This window comes from Perca flavescens, chromosome 3 (genome assembly GCF_004354835.1).
Source record: "Perca flavescens isolate YP-PL-M2 chromosome 3, PFLA_1.0, whole genome shotgun sequence".
Taxonomy (NCBI): Eukaryota; Metazoa; Chordata; class Actinopteri; order Perciformes; family Percidae; genus Perca; species Perca flavescens.
Genome location: NC_041333.1, coordinates 21,505,649 through 21,524,222, shown reverse-complemented (window position 1 = coordinate 21,524,222; position 18,574 = coordinate 21,505,649). Strand labels below are relative to the sequence as shown.

At 40.8% G+C, this 18,574-nt stretch overlaps 1 protein-coding gene across 4 annotated transcripts; it reads right to left on the bottom strand.

Moving 5' to 3' along the window:
- Nucleotides 1–3,057: 3,057 nt before the first annotated feature.
- Nucleotides 3,058–16,589, bottom strand: ypel2b (yippee-like 2b). 4 transcript variants are annotated; one of them, XR_003692216.1, is made up of 6 exons: nucleotides 16,409–16,589; nucleotides 9,762–9,993; nucleotides 8,890–8,933; nucleotides 8,324–8,432; nucleotides 5,755–5,942; nucleotides 3,058–5,172 (listed from the first exon to the last, which is right to left on the bottom strand). XR_003692216.1 is itself a non-coding variant. In XM_028573766.1 (5 exons), the coding sequence occupies exons 2-5, from the start codon at nucleotides 9,876–9,878 to the stop codon at nucleotides 5,853–5,855; spliced, it is 360 nt and encodes a 119-aa protein (XP_028429567.1). In that variant the 5' UTR covers nucleotides 9,879–9,993; nucleotides 16,409–16,589; the 3' UTR covers nucleotides 5,598–5,852. The 4 variants fall into 4 exon arrangements, 3 of the variants coding, with proteins under 3 accessions (XP_028429567.1, XP_028429569.1, XP_028429568.1); XM_028573766.1 differs by lacking the exon at nucleotides 3,058–5,172 and having other exon boundaries at nucleotides 5,598–5,942; XM_028573768.1 differs by lacking the exons at nucleotides 3,058–5,172; nucleotides 9,762–9,993; nucleotides 16,409–16,589 and adding an exon at nucleotides 9,226–9,699 and having other exon boundaries at nucleotides 5,598–5,942.
- Between the last annotated feature and the right edge of the window lie 1,985 nt (nucleotides 16,590–18,574).

Here is an 18,574-nt window from a genome sequence, read left to right as displayed (position 1 = left end):
TCCAATTCAATCTCTTAAAGGGGTTCTCCAATTTTACACATTAGCTTCTTAAATCAAGACAATAGAGCTTTTGAAAGAAGAAATAACACATTCTTCCTCTCACAGATAAAAAGTGAAATTCATAAGCAATCAAACAAATGTTTCACTTGGCTTTGATGCTACAGCCCTTGTTCTGACCAGTAGCTTATAGTAGCTAATGTTATCTAACTTTAGATATTACTAGTGGTTCTCGAGAACCGCTCATCCAAACTACAAACTTGGTTCCTGGGCAATACACCTGCATGACATAGTTGTGTCACAATTCACCTACACTGGTGAAATACACTCTGGTTCAGAGTAAAAAAACAAAACACCAAGAGCAGACTACCATTAGGAAAGGTAGGCAACTGCCTGGGGCCTGAGGATATGTTACAGTATATTATATGTTACTATTCTAAGTCATCGTACCCTGAAATAACTTACACAAGGATAGCACTTAAGAAATGTGCAACTCAACTGTACTGACTTCAAGGAAAACATTGTAGCTTACTACTTCATTTACCTGACAGAGAAATGTTACTGGTTACGTTGCAGATTCATATTTTACTCACAAACTATCACAAATAAAATACGATGCATTCTTATTTATTAAACTATCCAGTATGCTACTGTTAAAAGCTCCACATTGAACAGACGTTAAGTAGACTAAATCTCTTTTTCACTCTTCACTCTAAGTAACGTTAAACATTTGAAATCAGGATTGTGCTGTGAGGTTTTTACTTCAGAAAAAATAAGGTTTTGAGTAGGCCTAGGCCTTGCTTCAATACCAGTGACTGTAAAAAAAGAAAAAGAAAAAAAAAAGGTCAATACCAACATTCCCAGTTAGAGAAAAAGTGAAAAGTAAAGGAGGAAGTTGTTTGCCTGTGAACGCTCCTCGCATTCACGTTGCTCTCTGGCGTAAACTAGGGTTTAAAAAAACGTAAAAGTTGAAGTATCAACTCAAGCTTTTTACTCAAGTAAAAGTATAAAAGTACTGGTTCCAAAACTACTTAAAGTATAAAAGTAAAAGTAATGTAAGGGGGAAAAAAAATAATATCAATATGCTTTTTCAAATTAGACGGCGAGTTTTGGAAACAATTAGCTCGTGGTACTTGGGTGCGCAGAGCTTGCAGCGCAGAGCTTGCAGCGCATTCGAAAGGAGTTTTTGCATCCAACCATTTCAAAAAATTCTTCCAGGTACGGCCAGAGATGTAGAAGGGTTGGCTGGTCTTCCTGGCTACCAACCTCCTCGCTGGTGCTTGGTTGGGACATTTCGCTCGAGTTCTCTTGAATCTCTGCCATGGACATCTTCGTACTAGGTTACATACGTCTGCTATTTCCTTGCTGGAGTGAGACGTGATTTGTGTCATGTGCGATGGATCGCGTACAAACCAATAGGGTGTCAGAATGGTACATGTTTATACTTCTCATCCAACCACAATCAAATTCACTCTAACCGGATGGCGTGATTTATCTGGATAGTTTTTAGTTTTTTTTGGTGTTTTTTTGAACGATGACGAGCTGGAATGAAAACAAGCCGAACTGAAATAGGAGTAACGAGGTTATTTTTAAAATGTAAGTAGTAGAAAGTACAGATAATTGCGTGAAAATGTAAGGAGTAGAAGTAAAAAGTAGTGTTTGTACTTCGTTACTTGACACCTCTGATCATTCCACTACGTTAAGTCCTCCCGTCGGCTCGTTAAAAATGTCAGCAACGGGGTACAGGCTGTTCTTCTTCTTCTTCTTCTTCTTCTTCTTCTTATACATCCATGGTCCAGGCCGCTGTGGAACCCGGACCCAGGGTGAGTCTGAGTGAGAGGGAGGCAGTCAGAGAGGCTTTGCCCGGTCGGGAGCGGAGATAACGTTATCTTCTGCCTTCTGCTTACAAGTGGTGAATTTACAGTTCACAGCACGATATGACGTTAGTGTCTGGCATTTGTTATATATTTTTTATTTATTTATTTATGATCTAGTGTCAGCAAAAAATCTTGTGTAAACTATTTCATTGGGTTGCCTCTTAGTTAATCGGAATGGGGAAAGAAGAAGCCTAACAACAGATAAACTAGTCCTGCTAAAAGCTAACTAGCCTAGCTTAGCAGAATAGCAGTATCATTTATTTTGCAGCGTCTGACTGGTGGTGAGTTAATGTGGTTAAGATAGCTTTTTAAATCATATATTGAATGCATTAAAATGTTATGTAAACTAGATCATTGGTTTAAATAGACAAGAGAGCTGAAGAATAATCAAAACATTTAGATTGATTGTGTTTCCGCTGTGCTCTTAAGATTGTCCAAACAGGCAAATGCATTCTTAGTGCAGTATATAAATGTTTTTCCTAAAAGTTTTATGCAAGTTCTGTTACTGATTCATAATTGCCCTAAAAATGCATAAAGTAAGGTGGTTTGTATGTTTTTTGTCCAGCAGTTTTTTGCCAGCAGGATTACGGATAAACTACTGGCCCGCTTTCCATGAAATTTAGTGGAAGGGTGTAGCATGGGCCAAGGAAGAACTTGGATCACAAGGCGGATACACAAATTATAGAGCATGACCTTGGCGGAGGTCTGTGCTCTCTAATTGCCCTTCTAGTTGTCACTTGAGGCCGCAGTGGTCACCGGTTAGCAAAAGCGTTAGTCTTGCTTTAAGGAACAAGAAAATAACCCTGGTCTCACCAGGATAATCTCACATTTGGCTTAAGACTTCAAATTCTTAACAGAAAACCTGTGTTTCACGTAATGAAGGTTAAAAGGCGAGGGCATTAATTGAGCAGGGATGGTCTAACGATAGACGCTAACTTAGTTGCGTTACAGAAAATGTAGGATCCAGTATTTTGGAGCTTGACTCATACCAGGGATTACAAATTAGGATATATCAGCCTCTTCTGCTGCTGCTGCATCAATTTTAAACATTTGTTTCAAAATATCTCATTTGAGTCGCCCAACTTAATTAAGGTGCATTGCTAAATCAGTGAATTGCCCCTTTATAGTGCATGCCGCTTTAGATTTAAGATTGCATGAGAAGAAACCAACACTATATTCCATACACATATCAAGGTGCATTTTATTAGATGAAGATCCAATGATATATAGTCAACATCAGCATCCTCCTTTACAAAAGACATTAAAATTGAAACATTTTCAGTAAAAAAGTAGTATCGTACAGCCAATGTGGGGTACCAGAGAGAAAGCATGACATGACCTAAATCATATTCATTAATCGCTGTATGGATCATAGATAAAACACAATACATTAACACTATTTACAGTCTGTAACACAGAGGTTGACATGAATGGTAATCCTCATGGTGAATACAGTAAATATAATATATTCATATATTAAGATCTTATGTTTACAAAATCATAATGCATTATATATATCACAGAGAAAGGCTATCCACAACCTTGGCTTTCAGCTGTACACATCCTCTTGTTTTGCAACACTTGACAAAGCAAAATTAGATCTTTTGTTTGGTCAATTTATTGTTGACGAGTGGGTTCTTTGGTTGTGCTGGGTTTAATGTCGCAGCCTCCAACTCAGCAGTCACTTGCTGAGTGTTACTGAAGAGAGTTATCTGTTTAGGTTCGGTTGTAACTGGAGAGTCTTGAACAGCACTCACCATATACAGGGCAACGTCTAGAGCAATGTTCGCAACAACGGGAAACTGTGTGACAAACGGGGCAACTAATTAGACTTTTCTAAACCATGATCACATTTAATCTAAAGAAGACGGATCTCGCAGCTTAAATGAACTGGGGTGAAACTGATTAGATGTTGTATTACAGCACAAGGTTTCATTGCAACTCTAGTATACACAAAATGTTCTTTTCACAAAAATGTGACGAGGACCGAGCACAAAACTGGTCAGAACACTTGTTTTACTTCATGCATGCATTCATGTTGCATATCCATGGGATGGATTCTCTCATTTGAAAATAATACATTTCCGTCAGAGAATAATAACACATCCAGCACATTAAGTAGGATTCTGGCCTTAGCAAAGAAAAGGTAGAATGAAAGTACCTGAGCAATGCTTCCCATTAATGTTACCTCAAATATTACCCAGGTGTCATAACTCAAAGGCCAATGATGCATTAGGAATATTTTAGCTAACTGAAAAAAAACAAAAAAACTTGGGCTAAACCTAAAAAGATAATGTGTTGGTGCATTAAGGAACAAAAGAATAGGCAAGTTGGTCTATCTAGTGCATTTCTTTATAATGTTGCCCAGTAGTTTTTGTTATGTTTCGTGAGGGCCAGTTAGTGAAGATCAGTGTAACAGCAGTTAAACAGCAGTCATCCCAGACTGAAAGAGAGCCTAAGAGTGATACATTTTAAACATATTCATCTACAGTACACATCGCTGTGGTATGTATATACCTCGTAACTTCAGTGAAAGTAATCATTTACTTTCCGTGTGAATTTCTTTACTATTTGCATTTTCCCTTGGCCCATGAAACCAGTCATGCAGTCTGGCCACAAATCACACTGTTATTTGCATGATAGCAGGGGTTGTGTTTGTATCTCACTGATCATTAGCCGCCCCCAGCCTTCCCAAGGCCTGCAGAGCTTCGTCACCTTAGTAGATCCACTTCCAACAGCAGAAAGATGTTCACAGTGCTTTCAAACCTTTGGGAATCCCAGCCAAAGTTGTTCACCTGAGACACGCTTATGTTGTGTAATTCTACCTGGCCAAGTAACAAAGGTGGATGCAGCGATGCGTCTGATGACACCAAACATACACGGGAAGTATCAGCTGATCCCTATACAGGACTTGTTGTATTAACCAAGGGGAGCTGCTTTGCTGCTGCAAGGGCAAATTCCTGTGAGGTTTTAGGACAAGCCGGTGGTTGTCTGTCTGTATCTCTTTCACTCTTGGCCCGTCATGAGCTGCATCACTGGCAAGACATGGAGTGAATCCCAGCCAGAAGCCATCAAAGCCACTGCATAACTGGATCAGGATTTTCCCCTCCCCACCATGTTGAGAGAGCGGCCTGGTGGGCGGCAATCCCCGCAATCACCCCAGCCCTGCGCCACAACCCAACGCCCATGTGCTCAGGCCTCTGTGCCAAGCCTCAGAGCCAGGCCTCATCACTGGCCCAGCTGGCATGGCCCCGATCAGCTGGATTTGCTATAATCATCTTAGGTCATCTGATTCAAGCTGTGGACAGAGAGAATGCCCGTCAGCTCTTCAACCAAGGCCAATGAAACCCGCCAGGCCGGCCTAACCGCCTTCCTTCTGGCTAAATTTCCACTGAATGACCCGTAGACGACTGGTTTAATCATTATTGTTAGACAAGGTGGAATACTTCACACAATGAAGATGTCTTCTAGCAGGTATAGAGGGAGTGTTGCTACCCTTTGAAGAGCTATCAAATCATGTTTCAGTTTGTTTTTTTTAAATGTGAAAATGAGACATCTTGCTGGCCAGTCATCTAGACCTGCTAGCTGTGCAAAAGCCTGCCTAGTCTGTCTCTCTGTCAAGCTGGGATGTCTGGGACCTTCATGAATGTGTGTGTGTGTGTGTGTGTGTGTGTGTGTGTGTGTGTGTGTGTGTGTGTGTGTGTGTGTGTGTGTGTGTGTGTGTGTGTGTGTGTGTGTGTGTGTGTGTGTGTGTGTGTGTGTGTGTGTGTGTGTGTGTGTGTGTGTGTGTGTGTACATCAAGAGGCGTGGTAGGGAGGGATGGGCAGAGAGTTAACACAGGGTTAATTGTAAATCAGCCAAACCAAAGTCACACACTCACCCACCACACACGACCCCCATCTCTCCCATCCATTTGTCCATCCAGCCCCCTCCCCCCTCCCTCTCCTCTGCTGTGGTCGTGTCCCGGCTGCTTGTCCCTCAGTCCCAGCCGTTGTCCTTGATCATGTGGGCCAGCTCGATGATGAACTTGCCCTCTTTATACTTCTGACTGCTCTCAAAGGCATGTTCCTGGAGGGTGTGGCACAGGACAGGAGAGACAGCATAATAACATGTTTATATCGTTGACAGAGAGTAGGATAGTTAGACACAAGGTTCATTAAAAACGCCTGCTCATGACAGTCCTTTCAGCTGTATATGAAAATCCTTGACTCAATACTGGCCTGTCTCTGCTGCTGGCTCTTTGGGAGCTGGTTATATAACCATCAGTCACTAAACACTGCAGAGGAGCCTGCAGAACCAAAACTCTGACCGGACTGGATCATCATACCTTAAGCTGGCAGGGATATGTCTCTCACCACTAAGAAACGGCAAAAACCAAAAGGCCACAGATTTGAGCCTCACAACAGCCAACAGAGATGTAGAGTCTGCTCTATTTTTGCAGGCTGTAACATGCATTTCTACTGTTAGCATGATTACAACCGTGATTGGCCTAGCTTACTAAGATGCTGTAAAACCAGCAAGAAAATCAAGTAACAGTTAATGAAAACTAAATTATCAGAATTCACGGTGACACGTGGCACCCACCAAGGTTACATACGTATGTAAGCAAGTTTCTCTAACCTGCAAAACTAATGACATTCCCATCAGCCTCAGCTGAGTAGGCTAACACACTAAACCAAGATGGTGAACGTGGTAAACATTATACCTGCTTAACATCAGTATGTTAGCATTGTCACTGTGAGCATTTTAGTATGATATCGTTAGCATTTAGCTAAAAGCAAGGCTGTGCCTATAAGTACAGCCTTATAGAGCTGTTAACATTGCTGTTGACTCACAAAGCAAATTTTCCTTCTTCTAATATGTGTCTTAATGGTGATTTATGGTGACTTTTACAGGAGTGTGTTAAGTGTTTTTGATTAACAGATGTCTCTCATGGCGGTAACATGATCACGCTCAGCCGCGGTGGCTGCTGCTTGCTGATCCCACTATAGCTTGTTCCAGTTCCATATCCCCAAATGTGGGTATTTCAGTAACACTGACAATGATAGCAGCAAGCAGTAAAGCCAAGCCCCAAGCTTAAAAAGGTATCTGTGGTAAAGGTTGAGGTTAAAAATACTTTTTTTTCTTTTGTATTAACACATCCTCTAAAAGTGTTGGATCATATCGACTTTTCCATTTTCCAGCAGAGTTGCAAATCAATGCCATAAAAAAAAATGGCACAAAATGACAACTTCTGCTTCCCGTCCAAGTCCATGAACAACCTTGTGTTCTTGTTCAAAAGCTCTCTTGAAGCGGAGTGACAGAGTCGGCTGATACAAATGTTCTTTCACTGTGGAGCGTCTGTACCTTGTTTTTGTCTTTGGCTATTTTGGTTCAGAGCTGCAGAGGCACGTTATCAGATTTCTTGGTTTAGAAGTGCAGTAGGTCAAGCTTCTCAATAGAACTTTGACGACTGCGGAAAAATCAATACCGCTGCAACTGATATTAATGGAAACCTCCATTAAGTCCTATCTAGTGTCTGTGGGCTTGTGCATGCTTGCACCCTCTGTTTTCTTGGCTTTGTGGGGTCCTGACAGGAATAGAAACTACCCAGAAAAGTATCTAATTTTGAAGCTGCTTCGCCAGGTGTTTATACCAGGCGTCATAAGGAAAGTAGTTATTTTTAGGCTGGAAAGTTATAGTAGGTGTTAAGGTTAGAAACGTGGCAGTGAATGTTACGGTTAGAGGTTAGGCAAAGAGTGCTGGTCAATGGAGCCTTCTCAAAAGTCAAACAACAGTGTGTGTGTGTCTGTGTGTGTGTGTGTGTGTGTGTGTGTGTGTGTGTGTGTGTGTGTGTGTGTGTGTGTGTGTTTTAAGGATACAGTCAAGTGCTCTATAGTGTCAACTCTCACCTCCATGCGGAGAGGGTTCACCAGTGACAGCCACACATGCTCTGCTCTGTTGATATATGAAGACAGCTAACATTTGTGGATGCTGTTTAGTTCACCCTGACTTGGGACCTAAAATACCACCTGTACTAAATATATCCTGCATGTGTATTTTGAGATGCTATATCACAGCTTCACGGAGACTTTTACCATATGGCTCTGAAATCAACCAAAGCTACATAGTGGGGCTATCAATGTTATTTTAAAATAAATCAACTACAATGTCAGTTTGTAAGTGTTCAACCAACATTCTTAACACCTAGAAATGTTCTACAATGATATACTGTCAAAACCTAAAGAATGAACAATGCAAGTTATTCTTCAGATTTGAGCGATAAATGAAATGCTGATGTTTTTCACTTCCACAAAACATTCAAAACTAATCACAAGTCATATACAATAAATAGATAGAATAGAATCAGACTTCTCCTTCACGTCTCCGTCGTTTTTGAGAAATCCATAATTAATTCAGCCCACAGAGAGAAGAGGAGGTTCAAATATAAATTGGACAAGGACTCTTACGTATTTCCAGCCCAGGGTGGTCTTGCAGTTCTCACAGTAGATATCTGCGACAGCATGCAGGCCTGTGAGCAGAACTCTCTCCTCTGCAGGGCCACACCCGACGTTCACCCTGAGAGAGAGAGAGGGGGGGGGGGGTGATGGGTTTGTGGAGAGGAAAGGAGAGAGAAAGGAGACACAAGCAGAGACAAAGAGACAAAAGTTTTGGCCTAAGTTGCATGTACTGTATGATGTGCTCAGAGTGAGTCACTGCCTCACACCCACTCAAACAGCGCATACAGATAGGGCACCAAGCCAAGGAGCATAGATTCAAACGGCCTCATTTTCACACTTAATTCAGCTGATAATGACTCCACAGGCTGGCTCCGTCTACACCAGGGCTTAAAAGACAACACAACTACTGACAACAGAACTACTATGTGGAACCATATACATTATTAACCTGTTTTAAAACACCTGAGCATGTCAGATCACTGGTCTCCTGTCTAAAAGTGCAGCATGAAAGTTTTTTTTCTAACACATAATGCAAAAAGCGTGAAAATGAAATGCAACAAGAGAGGGATACTCACACTGAGTTGAACAGGTAGGCTCTGCCTTGGCTGCCCTGGAAGGACTGCAGATACAAGATGAGACAAAGATGAAAAGGCTGAAACAAGAATCGGCCCTTTCATAGTAACTCTATAAAAATTATATAAGCATGCTATTATATTGCGAGAGAGAGAGGTTTGGTTTTCTTATAAAACGCCCACATGTTGATTTGAGAGAGGCCTTTACTTAAATAGAAGCTCTTATTTTAAAAACCTGTAGACAAAATCTATTTTAACATATAGTTTAAAATGGTGCACAGTCTCCCAGTGACAGCCCATATGCTACTGATTACATCATGGTATCATAAGAAGCTTTACCTCTTGCGATGCAGTTATTTTCTTGCAGGCCTTTATTTTCCACAACATGAAAACTTCTATTGATGAGACACATTAAACAGATTTATGTTGTGCAGCTGTGTTACGACCAGCAGAAGGCCTTTGTGTAAGCAGTGTTTTCATATTCGCACGTGGAAAAAGTGATAGTGCATTCATAATCCAATTCACTAACCATCTTATAACATAATCCATCCATAGGCAAAAGTGTGGCGGTGGCTGACACAGACATAGAGGTGTTCAGTTTGTTGTTTGTTTTCATAATTCCTCATCCGTTCTCCCTCTTTTTTAAGCTTCAACGCTTGTCCTTTTAATGGCTGTTAATCAATGTCAATTTATAAAATGAAAGAGACAAAAGCTAAACAGTAAATTGCTTGTTTAATAAGTAATACAACATTACCTGTGATAAAACAAGTACTTTTAAGTCTGTAATACTTAGCTGCCTGAATGTAAGTACTTTCCTCCACGGACAAACACTGTTGGTAAGATGAGACAAGTCACCAAAGCAGGTTGCCGGTTACCTTGGAGATGAGCTCGTCGTGGTTGGCAAGATGAGCTCGGCAGTGGATGCAGCTGTACGTTCGGTGGCAGCTCGGCAGGTACGCCTGGAAGGTCTTGGAGCGTGTCATTCTGACCATGGGCGGAGTCGGCGGGCGGTGCAAGAAGGGACTGCCAGCCCAGGTCGGCTCACAAGGGAAGCACCGCAACACACAGGTGAGGGCCGTGGTGGGCGGTGGGTTGGGAGGTGAACACCTGAGCGCAGGGAGGCGAAAAGAGCAGCTAATGGTTACGTGGTTGCGCAACAGCTGCTTCCTTAAACTGATGTTATAAACTGAACCACAGGTGTATAATTGGTGGTGGGATTACAGTCTGCTCTGTGTTCAGTGCCAGCCAGTCTGTGGCCAGTCTGTTAGTCAGTCCTCCACGGAAATATCCCAAGTTCGGTTACATGCTGCCAGTCCGACATGCCGCCACTCCGACTTGCTTCTATTCAGACATGCCGCTATTCAGACATGCCGCTATTCAGACATGCCGCTATTCCGACATGCTGCTATTCCCTAACCCTAATCCCTAACCCTAACCCTAATGGAAACAAAAATTGTCGGAGTGGTGGGACGTTTGAAAACAATGGAAGTGCTGCCACTCCGACAATTAAACGTCAATGTCGGAGTGGGGGTATGTTGGAATGGCAGAACCCCACAAGTTCTACTGGATGAAGAACCATGAAGTTTTGTACAGACATTCATGGTGCCCAGAGGATGAATCCTGACCTGGCCATTCACTGACTTTTCCTCTAGTGCCACCATCAAGGCAGATGTTTATTTTTTCCAATGCAGGTATTTTATTTACGGTCAAATACCTGCAAAATAATGTTAGCATGGGTAACATTATAACCTGCATTGTACACATTAGCATGTTAGCATTTTGGTTGTGTGCATGTTAGCATGCTGACACACAGAGCTGCTAGTGTGTCTTTAGACTCCTTGTTGAAGTCATAGTTCCAGCTTCCTAACTTTGACGATTTGCTTGCTGCTTTCCTGCATTATATTTCATCTCTCCACTGGCTCCCTGTACGATTTAGAATTGATTTTAAGATTTTAATGATCATGTTTAAAGCTTGTCTGGGTCTGGCTCCAAGCTATACAGCGGAAATGTTGACCTCATATGAGCCAGTTCGCAGCCTTAGATCCTCAGGTGGGACCCTTCTGCCTGTTCCAGAGTCAAGGCTCAAATCTAAAGGTGACTTTGGAAGGAGCTGCCTGGGGAGATAAGGCTTGCAGAAACTGTGAACTCCTTTAAATCACTTCTTAAAACCCATTTTTATAGACTTGCTTTCATGTGATGTCTTTTGATTTTTAATTGCTCTTTCTTTTTATTTCTTTATTTTATTTTACTTATTGATTGTATTGCTTTTACCCTTTTTATTTTCATATTTTTTATTTGTCATGTTTTTTTTATTATTTTGTCTTCTTTATACTCTGATTTGTATCTTTTGTCTTCTTGTTTTTATTTAACCAAATTTTGTCTTGCTAAAGTTTGTCCCTACTGTTTAGCTCTCTGTTGTAATGTTGACCGACTAGATATCCTGCTTTTGCCTTGCTTTGTCTGTCGAAGGTAAAGGTGCTATATAAATAAAGTTATTATTATTATTGTAAATTGAATACCTTTGGGTTTTGGACTGTCGGTCGGACATTTTTAGATGTCAGCTTGCATTCTGGGAAAATTGAGATTTTAGATGAAATTGATAATTAAAACAATTATACGACACAGCTGTCTCCATTAACCTGCATCAAAACCATTTTGCACTGACTCTAGTTCAATGCAGTACACACAGGCAGCAACGCTAGCTCACATTCTGTGTTTAAGTCTATGAGGCTGCAGAGATAATCTGCTTAGCGTAGCACAACTGTGAGGATCGTGCTCTGCTCACTCCATGATATCCAAATAGACCGCACCCTTAAAATACTTCTGCTGGTGTGCTCTGATGACTGAGAAGATTAGTGAGCTGGCCCCGGGAACCCATCCCAAAGGCCCGGGGCCAGGAGGACAGGAGTATGTTCTGACTAACTTTACAGGAGATGCTTTGGGCCTGTGCTCTCTGCCTTGTGGTGCATATATAATCTTTGTGGTTTTATCTTTTATTGTGATTTCAGCCCTGTAGCTCTGGTGCTAAACACAACCAATCAATCGCAAAGTTTTATCTAGTTTCATTGCCCAGTGCTACTTTTCATAAAGCTGTTGAGGAGCCTCACTAAAATAACTGGTATATCCACCCTTTACTGTCTACCGGCCTATTTTTCAACTACTATTCTTTCTAAATGAATGTGTCACAGTAAACTTAAAAAATAATACAGTAACGTCTATAGTCTACAGGACTATAAGATTCTGTAATAACTTGAGTTGTTTCATGACCTTCACAATATGCCGTCCCATTCGGTCTCCTCTCTTTCCTGTCTGTCATTACTGAACCATCTGGAAAAACTAATAAAATACTGAATGGGAGTAGGAGGCCTCTTTGCATTCAGGACAAACAAGAGAGAGAGAGAGAGAGAGACAGAGAGAGAGAGAGGCCTCTTACTTTACTGCAATATGATTGTTTTTAGTGTTGGAGGCTGATAAAGGCTCCAGTGCTGATGGGAAGGACCGGGGAGATATCAATAAATAAGGCAGTGAGCGTGCCCTTGACTCGGTGCCAGCGGCGCCGCGTGGGTTTGGGGCACAAAGACACGCTCAGTACAGTTGTCGGAGTTGACCCCTGACAAACACAGACTCACTCACACACACACACACACACACACACACACACACACACACACACACACACACACACACACACACACACACACTGGCGTTTAACCCAAAGGGTGTTTTACCCTCTCTATGTCATTTCAGGACTGAGGACGAAGACGAAGAATTAAGTTTCTGTAGGATCCTCTGAGATCTGCCATACAGACACACATTGACACACAGACACTTTACTTACATATTTAGTTTTCCACTTGATTCTTTCATATTTGGCTACTGTGGAACTTTGAGCTAAAATGATTAGTGGATTAATTGATTAGTCAATTAACAGAAAATGTATTTTGATAATTGATTAAGTCATTTTTTAAGCAGGAATGCCCAAATTTTACAAGTCCCAGCTTTTTAAATGTGAATATTTGCTATTTTTTCTTTTATGATAGCAAACTGAATATGTTTTTGTTTTTAGACTGTTGGTCAGACAAAACAAGAAATTTGGATTTCAATTAATCAAGACAATCTCTTTTTGCATTACATTTGCACAAGGCTGCCTGATTATAGCTCAGTAATTAGTCATAGGTACTCTAGGTATATAAGCTTCAATCTTGAGCTTCAAATTTAATTACATAAATTAAAGCTTCTAATTCACGCTTCTTCTTTTAAGCCTCTACCGCTACATTTGCTACAAGTCACTCAAGATAAGACTACCAACTAAATCTCTAAAATGTGATGTATAGAACCTATCCGTAACAACTGCCTGGAGAGATGTTTTAAACTATCATCTGTAGGAAAAGCTCTGTGGGATGCTGTTAAATGTCAGCATGTTGATAGTGAATCATGATTCTAATGTGCCCTCAATGGACATTAAACAGCAGTGCTGGATTAAAGTATTGCACTTGTTACATAAATACCTGTGGGTCCTACATAATCCATGTGAAGTTCTCTCTGTGTATTATCTGCGGTCAGTTTCTGAACAATCACTTTATTACAGCCATAACAACAGTGTCAGTGCATGTCACTGGCTTTGGATGAACAGCTGATATCGCTTACTCGCGTGATTAAATACATGTTAATATAGTCACTGTGTGATGAACTATTTCATTGTTTATGTCATTTTTTCAAGCAAAAATTGCCAACCATTTGTTCCTGTATCTCAGTTAGGAAAATTTGCTGGATTTTCTTCTTTTCTTTTTCTTTTTAAAGAAATAAATATCTTTGGGGTTTGTCAGACAAAAAAAACATTTTAAGAGTCAATTTGGGCTCTGTAAACTTGTGACAAGCATTTATTCACTTTTTCATGACATTTTATAGACAAAAACTATTAACCACTTAACCTTGAGAATAATCAGCAGAATAACTGATAATGAAAAATAATTATTAGTTGCAGGCCTCGAAATGTTATGGCTTTGATTTAGTAGGCATAACATTGACCTGATTGATTTGGCCATGAATATTTCTGTATAACATTATTTCTGTATACATGGTACCAATCAAAAGCTTATTTTGCTTAGTTTCATACACATGTACTAGTGACTGAATTACAACATTGAAAAAACTTCTAATTAGGTGTTAAGTAACTGTAACGACAAGAAAGCAACTAAACATAAAGTAGAAGAGAAAGCAAGTACAGGCTTTATACCACATTAAACAGATGAAAATGTCCTGGACCTGATCAAGGCTGCACAATGACACTGTTTGACATTTCAAAACAATTAGTTTCCAAGAACAGGACACTTATCTTGGTGGGTGGACATGCTTGAAAATCATTTTGCAAGACAAAATTGTTTGTGGGGACAAACAATGCTGACTCGCTGTAAAACGCTGATGCAAAGAGAGCTGCTTTGCACACAAAAAAAACCTCCCTCTTTGACAGAATAACAAATTGCTTAAATGATTAGATGACTAGAAGAACTGGTCGCAGCGATTCAGACAGGCTCCAACAGCAGGACATTTTAGCAAGACTGACTGTCTGCATAACTTCAGTGTGTGTCTTTGGTGTTTGTCCATCTTTTATCAGTTTATTTTTCAGCCTGCCTGTGTCTTCTCTCTGTCTGTCTCTATGCCTCTCAGCCTGTTTTGTACATGTATTTATTTTCTGCTGCCACTCTGTCTATTCATCAGTTCTGCCGCGGGTCGTTTGAGGTCACCGAGCTGTCCATTCTGGTCATTTTATGGGTGTGATCACAAAAGGCTCCATGCCACAAGTCTCAACAGCCAAAAGGGCCCTTGTATCCCAACAAAAAAAACCTTGTTATGTAACGCACTGATGCTGCCGCTGCTGATGCTGCTTCTGACAATGATTGAGAGCAGGAGAAAGACAGAGGGGAGGAAGAGATACGGGATAGGGAGTGAGGGAGTTAAATGAACAGAGAGAAAGAGGGGAAAAAAGCAGATTTCTGTACTTCAGTCTTACAGTCTTACACCAAGGCCAACATCATACAGCAGCATGACATCACTGACTAGAGGAGGGAAAAACTCTTCTCTGCCACCCCAACCATATCAAATATCACTGATATAGCGATGCTCCTGCATCCCAGGTGTGTGTGTCTGGTTACTGTTGCTATGTTCGATCTGTGCTCACTTCCAGTTTTCTTCTGTCTGTCTCTTTTTGTGCTCTGTGAAGAGGAAGGCAGCTTGTTTTCAGGTGTTTTAGACACTTGCACTTGTGTATTTCCTTGAGAGTTTGCCTAGGGGAAACACTTTTTAACTGCCCATTAGCTGGCTTGTTCATACATATAATCTCTGTTGCATTTCTGCGTGTGGCTATCAACAGTAAAAGTGTCATAAAAAGTGACAAAAACAAACAAAGTGAGTGATGTAACAAAATGACTCAGACCTCTGAAACTGTAGGCACAACACATTGCACATCTGTGAAGGATCACCTCCAAGGCCAGCAACACTCTGACCCCCTGGCCCCCCATCTTCGATCCCTATGTATCGACTCCTCACATGATCAATAACTATCTGTATGCACACTTTGTAATATCAATTGATTAGTGCAAAGGTTGTGACCAAATAGAAGACCCTTCTTAAACTGTCTTACAGATGTTTTTTGGAAGGGGGGGAAATGCAGCTTTCCCACCTGCTGGCCTACCTGTTATTGACTTGGTGTCACTGGGGTAACACATCAATAACAAACACATATAAGGTTTACTGTGTGTGTGTGTGTGTGTGTGTGTGTGTGTGTGTGTGTGTGTGTGTGTGTGTGTGTGTGTGTGTGTGTGTGTGATTATTGAATCAGGTCACAGGCAGTGGCGCACTTCATCTGGGGCAAAACTTCAGCCACCACATGCAGATGGCGGGGATGCCTCAGCTCAGCAATGCTGAAAACAGACACACAAACACACGCACACGCACCCACACACACACACACTAGCCACTCTGAAAGGCTTTAACATCTGCTATGACTTCGACAGATCGATGTGATCCAACTGACTGTCGTCAGAGCTTATGATCACATGTCCGTATTATATGATAACCCGCATTGATCACCGCTGACGTACACCCTCACGACCAAGCGCGTGCACGGGGATGATGGCGCATACGTGCAGCCTGGACTGCCACCACAAACAGCATATGTATCCTAATGATAACCAGTAGATACTGTGGCTCCACTGCAGAGTTGACCTGAACCAAATCCACGAAGAAAACACCAGTCCAGGCACGATAAACACATCTGACTATCATGTTATGCATGTTGTTTACAGGATATTAAACCATCAACTTATATTTCTTATTGTAGCCTAATATTACAGCACGTGTGCCTGCAAGGTAAAAAGTTGCCACAGTTAAAAGTAGGCTATTGGATAGATGAGGCTGTACATGACTACGTCGACGCTGGAATAAGCTTCATAGAGCAATATCAAACTAGTGCGTAACAACAACTGCACCACAGTGAAAAAATAAAGCATGGACATTCTTTTACCTTTGAAGGGAAGAAAAAAAAACGGACCTCCGCGTATCTTAGAAAATGTCGTTTTCTTCTTGGCAGTGCCAATCCTTAAACCCCCTTTTGCATTCCTTCCCAGGAAAATGTTCCTTTTCTCTCGGCCCTGGCAAGTCCTGCAGAGACGCAATGTTTTGACGCGCAATGATGCCCAGCAGAGTTCAGAAGAGGGAGAGAGAGAGAGAGAGAGAGAGAGAGAGAGAGAGAGAGAGAGAGAGAGAGAGAGAGAGAGAGAGAGAGAGAGAGAGAGAGAGAGAGAGAGAGAGAGGCAAAACGGACAGCCGGGGCAAGAGGGTTCACTCTAACCAATTTCCGTGTTCGCAGAATATCCGTTATACAGGCAGGACGGCTTCTTTTCTTCGGTTTCTGTCCAGTGTCTCAGCAGCGTGATTTGGAACGTCTGTATAATAAAACGTTATATTATATTTAAAAACACCGTGTCGCACCTGCTCATTATGAGTAGTGTGACAGTTGGAATATTCATTTCAAATCGTTTATATTAAATTTTCAATAGAACACTGCTGAGGAACAATCACAGGTTAATGTATGCTGTACGAATTGTATTGTCATTATGTTTTTATTATCCAAGACTAGCTGTATGCTGTTAAGCAGTGTTCATTTTTGACAAACGCATTTTTTTTCAACTTGTAACATAGACCTTAGGTAAACAAGACAGTTACTATCACAACTGTGCCTCAAGGGAAAGTTCATATTTCTTACGGTTGCACCATCACAACACCGCTTTTTCATTAAATGAAACGGTGGTTGGAACACTTCCCTTCAATAGGTTATACTTTACTTGTCCGGTTAGAGAATCTTTGTTTACCTTTAACTCGACAGGTCAAAAGCGCACATTTCGGAGGACTTGAACTATCTTGACAGCCAAATTGACGATCTTTGGCAGAAATCCCACTGGCTGAATGAATGACAGCTGTATCAGCCAATCAGCAAACTGATAAGGCATAGCAACACTGAGCTTATTGGTCCAGAGTAGAAGCGAGTGACCAATAATCATAATGAAAATTGACTTTTTTTTCTTTCTTTTTTTACTTTACTCTAAAGTGTACACTACTAGCTACTACACGTGAGTGTAGCTTTATGAAAGAATATCAAATAGGGGAAGAGCAGAAAGACCCCACTGGTTCCTACACAAATGAGTAAGAAGAATCTCTGCAAGGATGGTTTTTAATGGAAAAAAACATGTCCAGCATCATTAACCTTCCCCTTACATTGACAACTTCTTAAATTCCTCCAGTCTATAGCGCCATCTTCTGTCAGTGTGCAGGTAGTTACCAAATATTCATATATAAATTGTCATATAGTTGTGGTCCAGAATGGCCACAAACAACGTTAAAGCTGTTATAATACTATACATACACACCGCTCATCATTATTTTTGGTGTTTATTGATATTGATAAAAATGTACTTGTTGTATGTACTCATAATATCTTATCGAATCAAATGGCATACTCCATGTGGGATAAGGCAATTTGGTCCCACAAACTGGTTATGTCAAAGTCACAACACACATTTTTATACAATCTATGATTCAAACACAACACAGCTTAACAAATATTATTTAGACATGCAGACCAAATGTACATTCAGTACCGCCCAGGTAATGTAATCAAAATACTCTAGAGCATATTCATTAATGTAAGATCTGTAATATGATTGGTAGATCACAAACCTACAAAAAGTAATTATTTTGGATGTACAGGTGTCCCCAAAACAGAATATCAGTCATCAAACAAACACCTGTGCAGATTTCACTCATGACAAGATTAAGTGTTAACATTAATACAAAATGCCAAACAACAAACTTAAGAAAATAAAACAGCAATACGGTTTTGCCTGTAAAATACCGAACATGATACAGTACATTCAACCAATACTACATTCATTACCCGCACTGTGTGGTCACAAGTTTGGATTAGAGAACGTCAGTGGTACGATAACCCTAATGATCTTTACACTTTTAAACTGTGACACCCACACCAAGGGATCACTAAAGAACAGATGCCTTTAATATATTTCAATTTCAAGTGACTACCATGAAGCAATCAATAAACATGTGTCAGCGTTTCTACCATATTTCCAATACACTTTAAAGCCTTTAAATTAAAATACATTACAATCATATT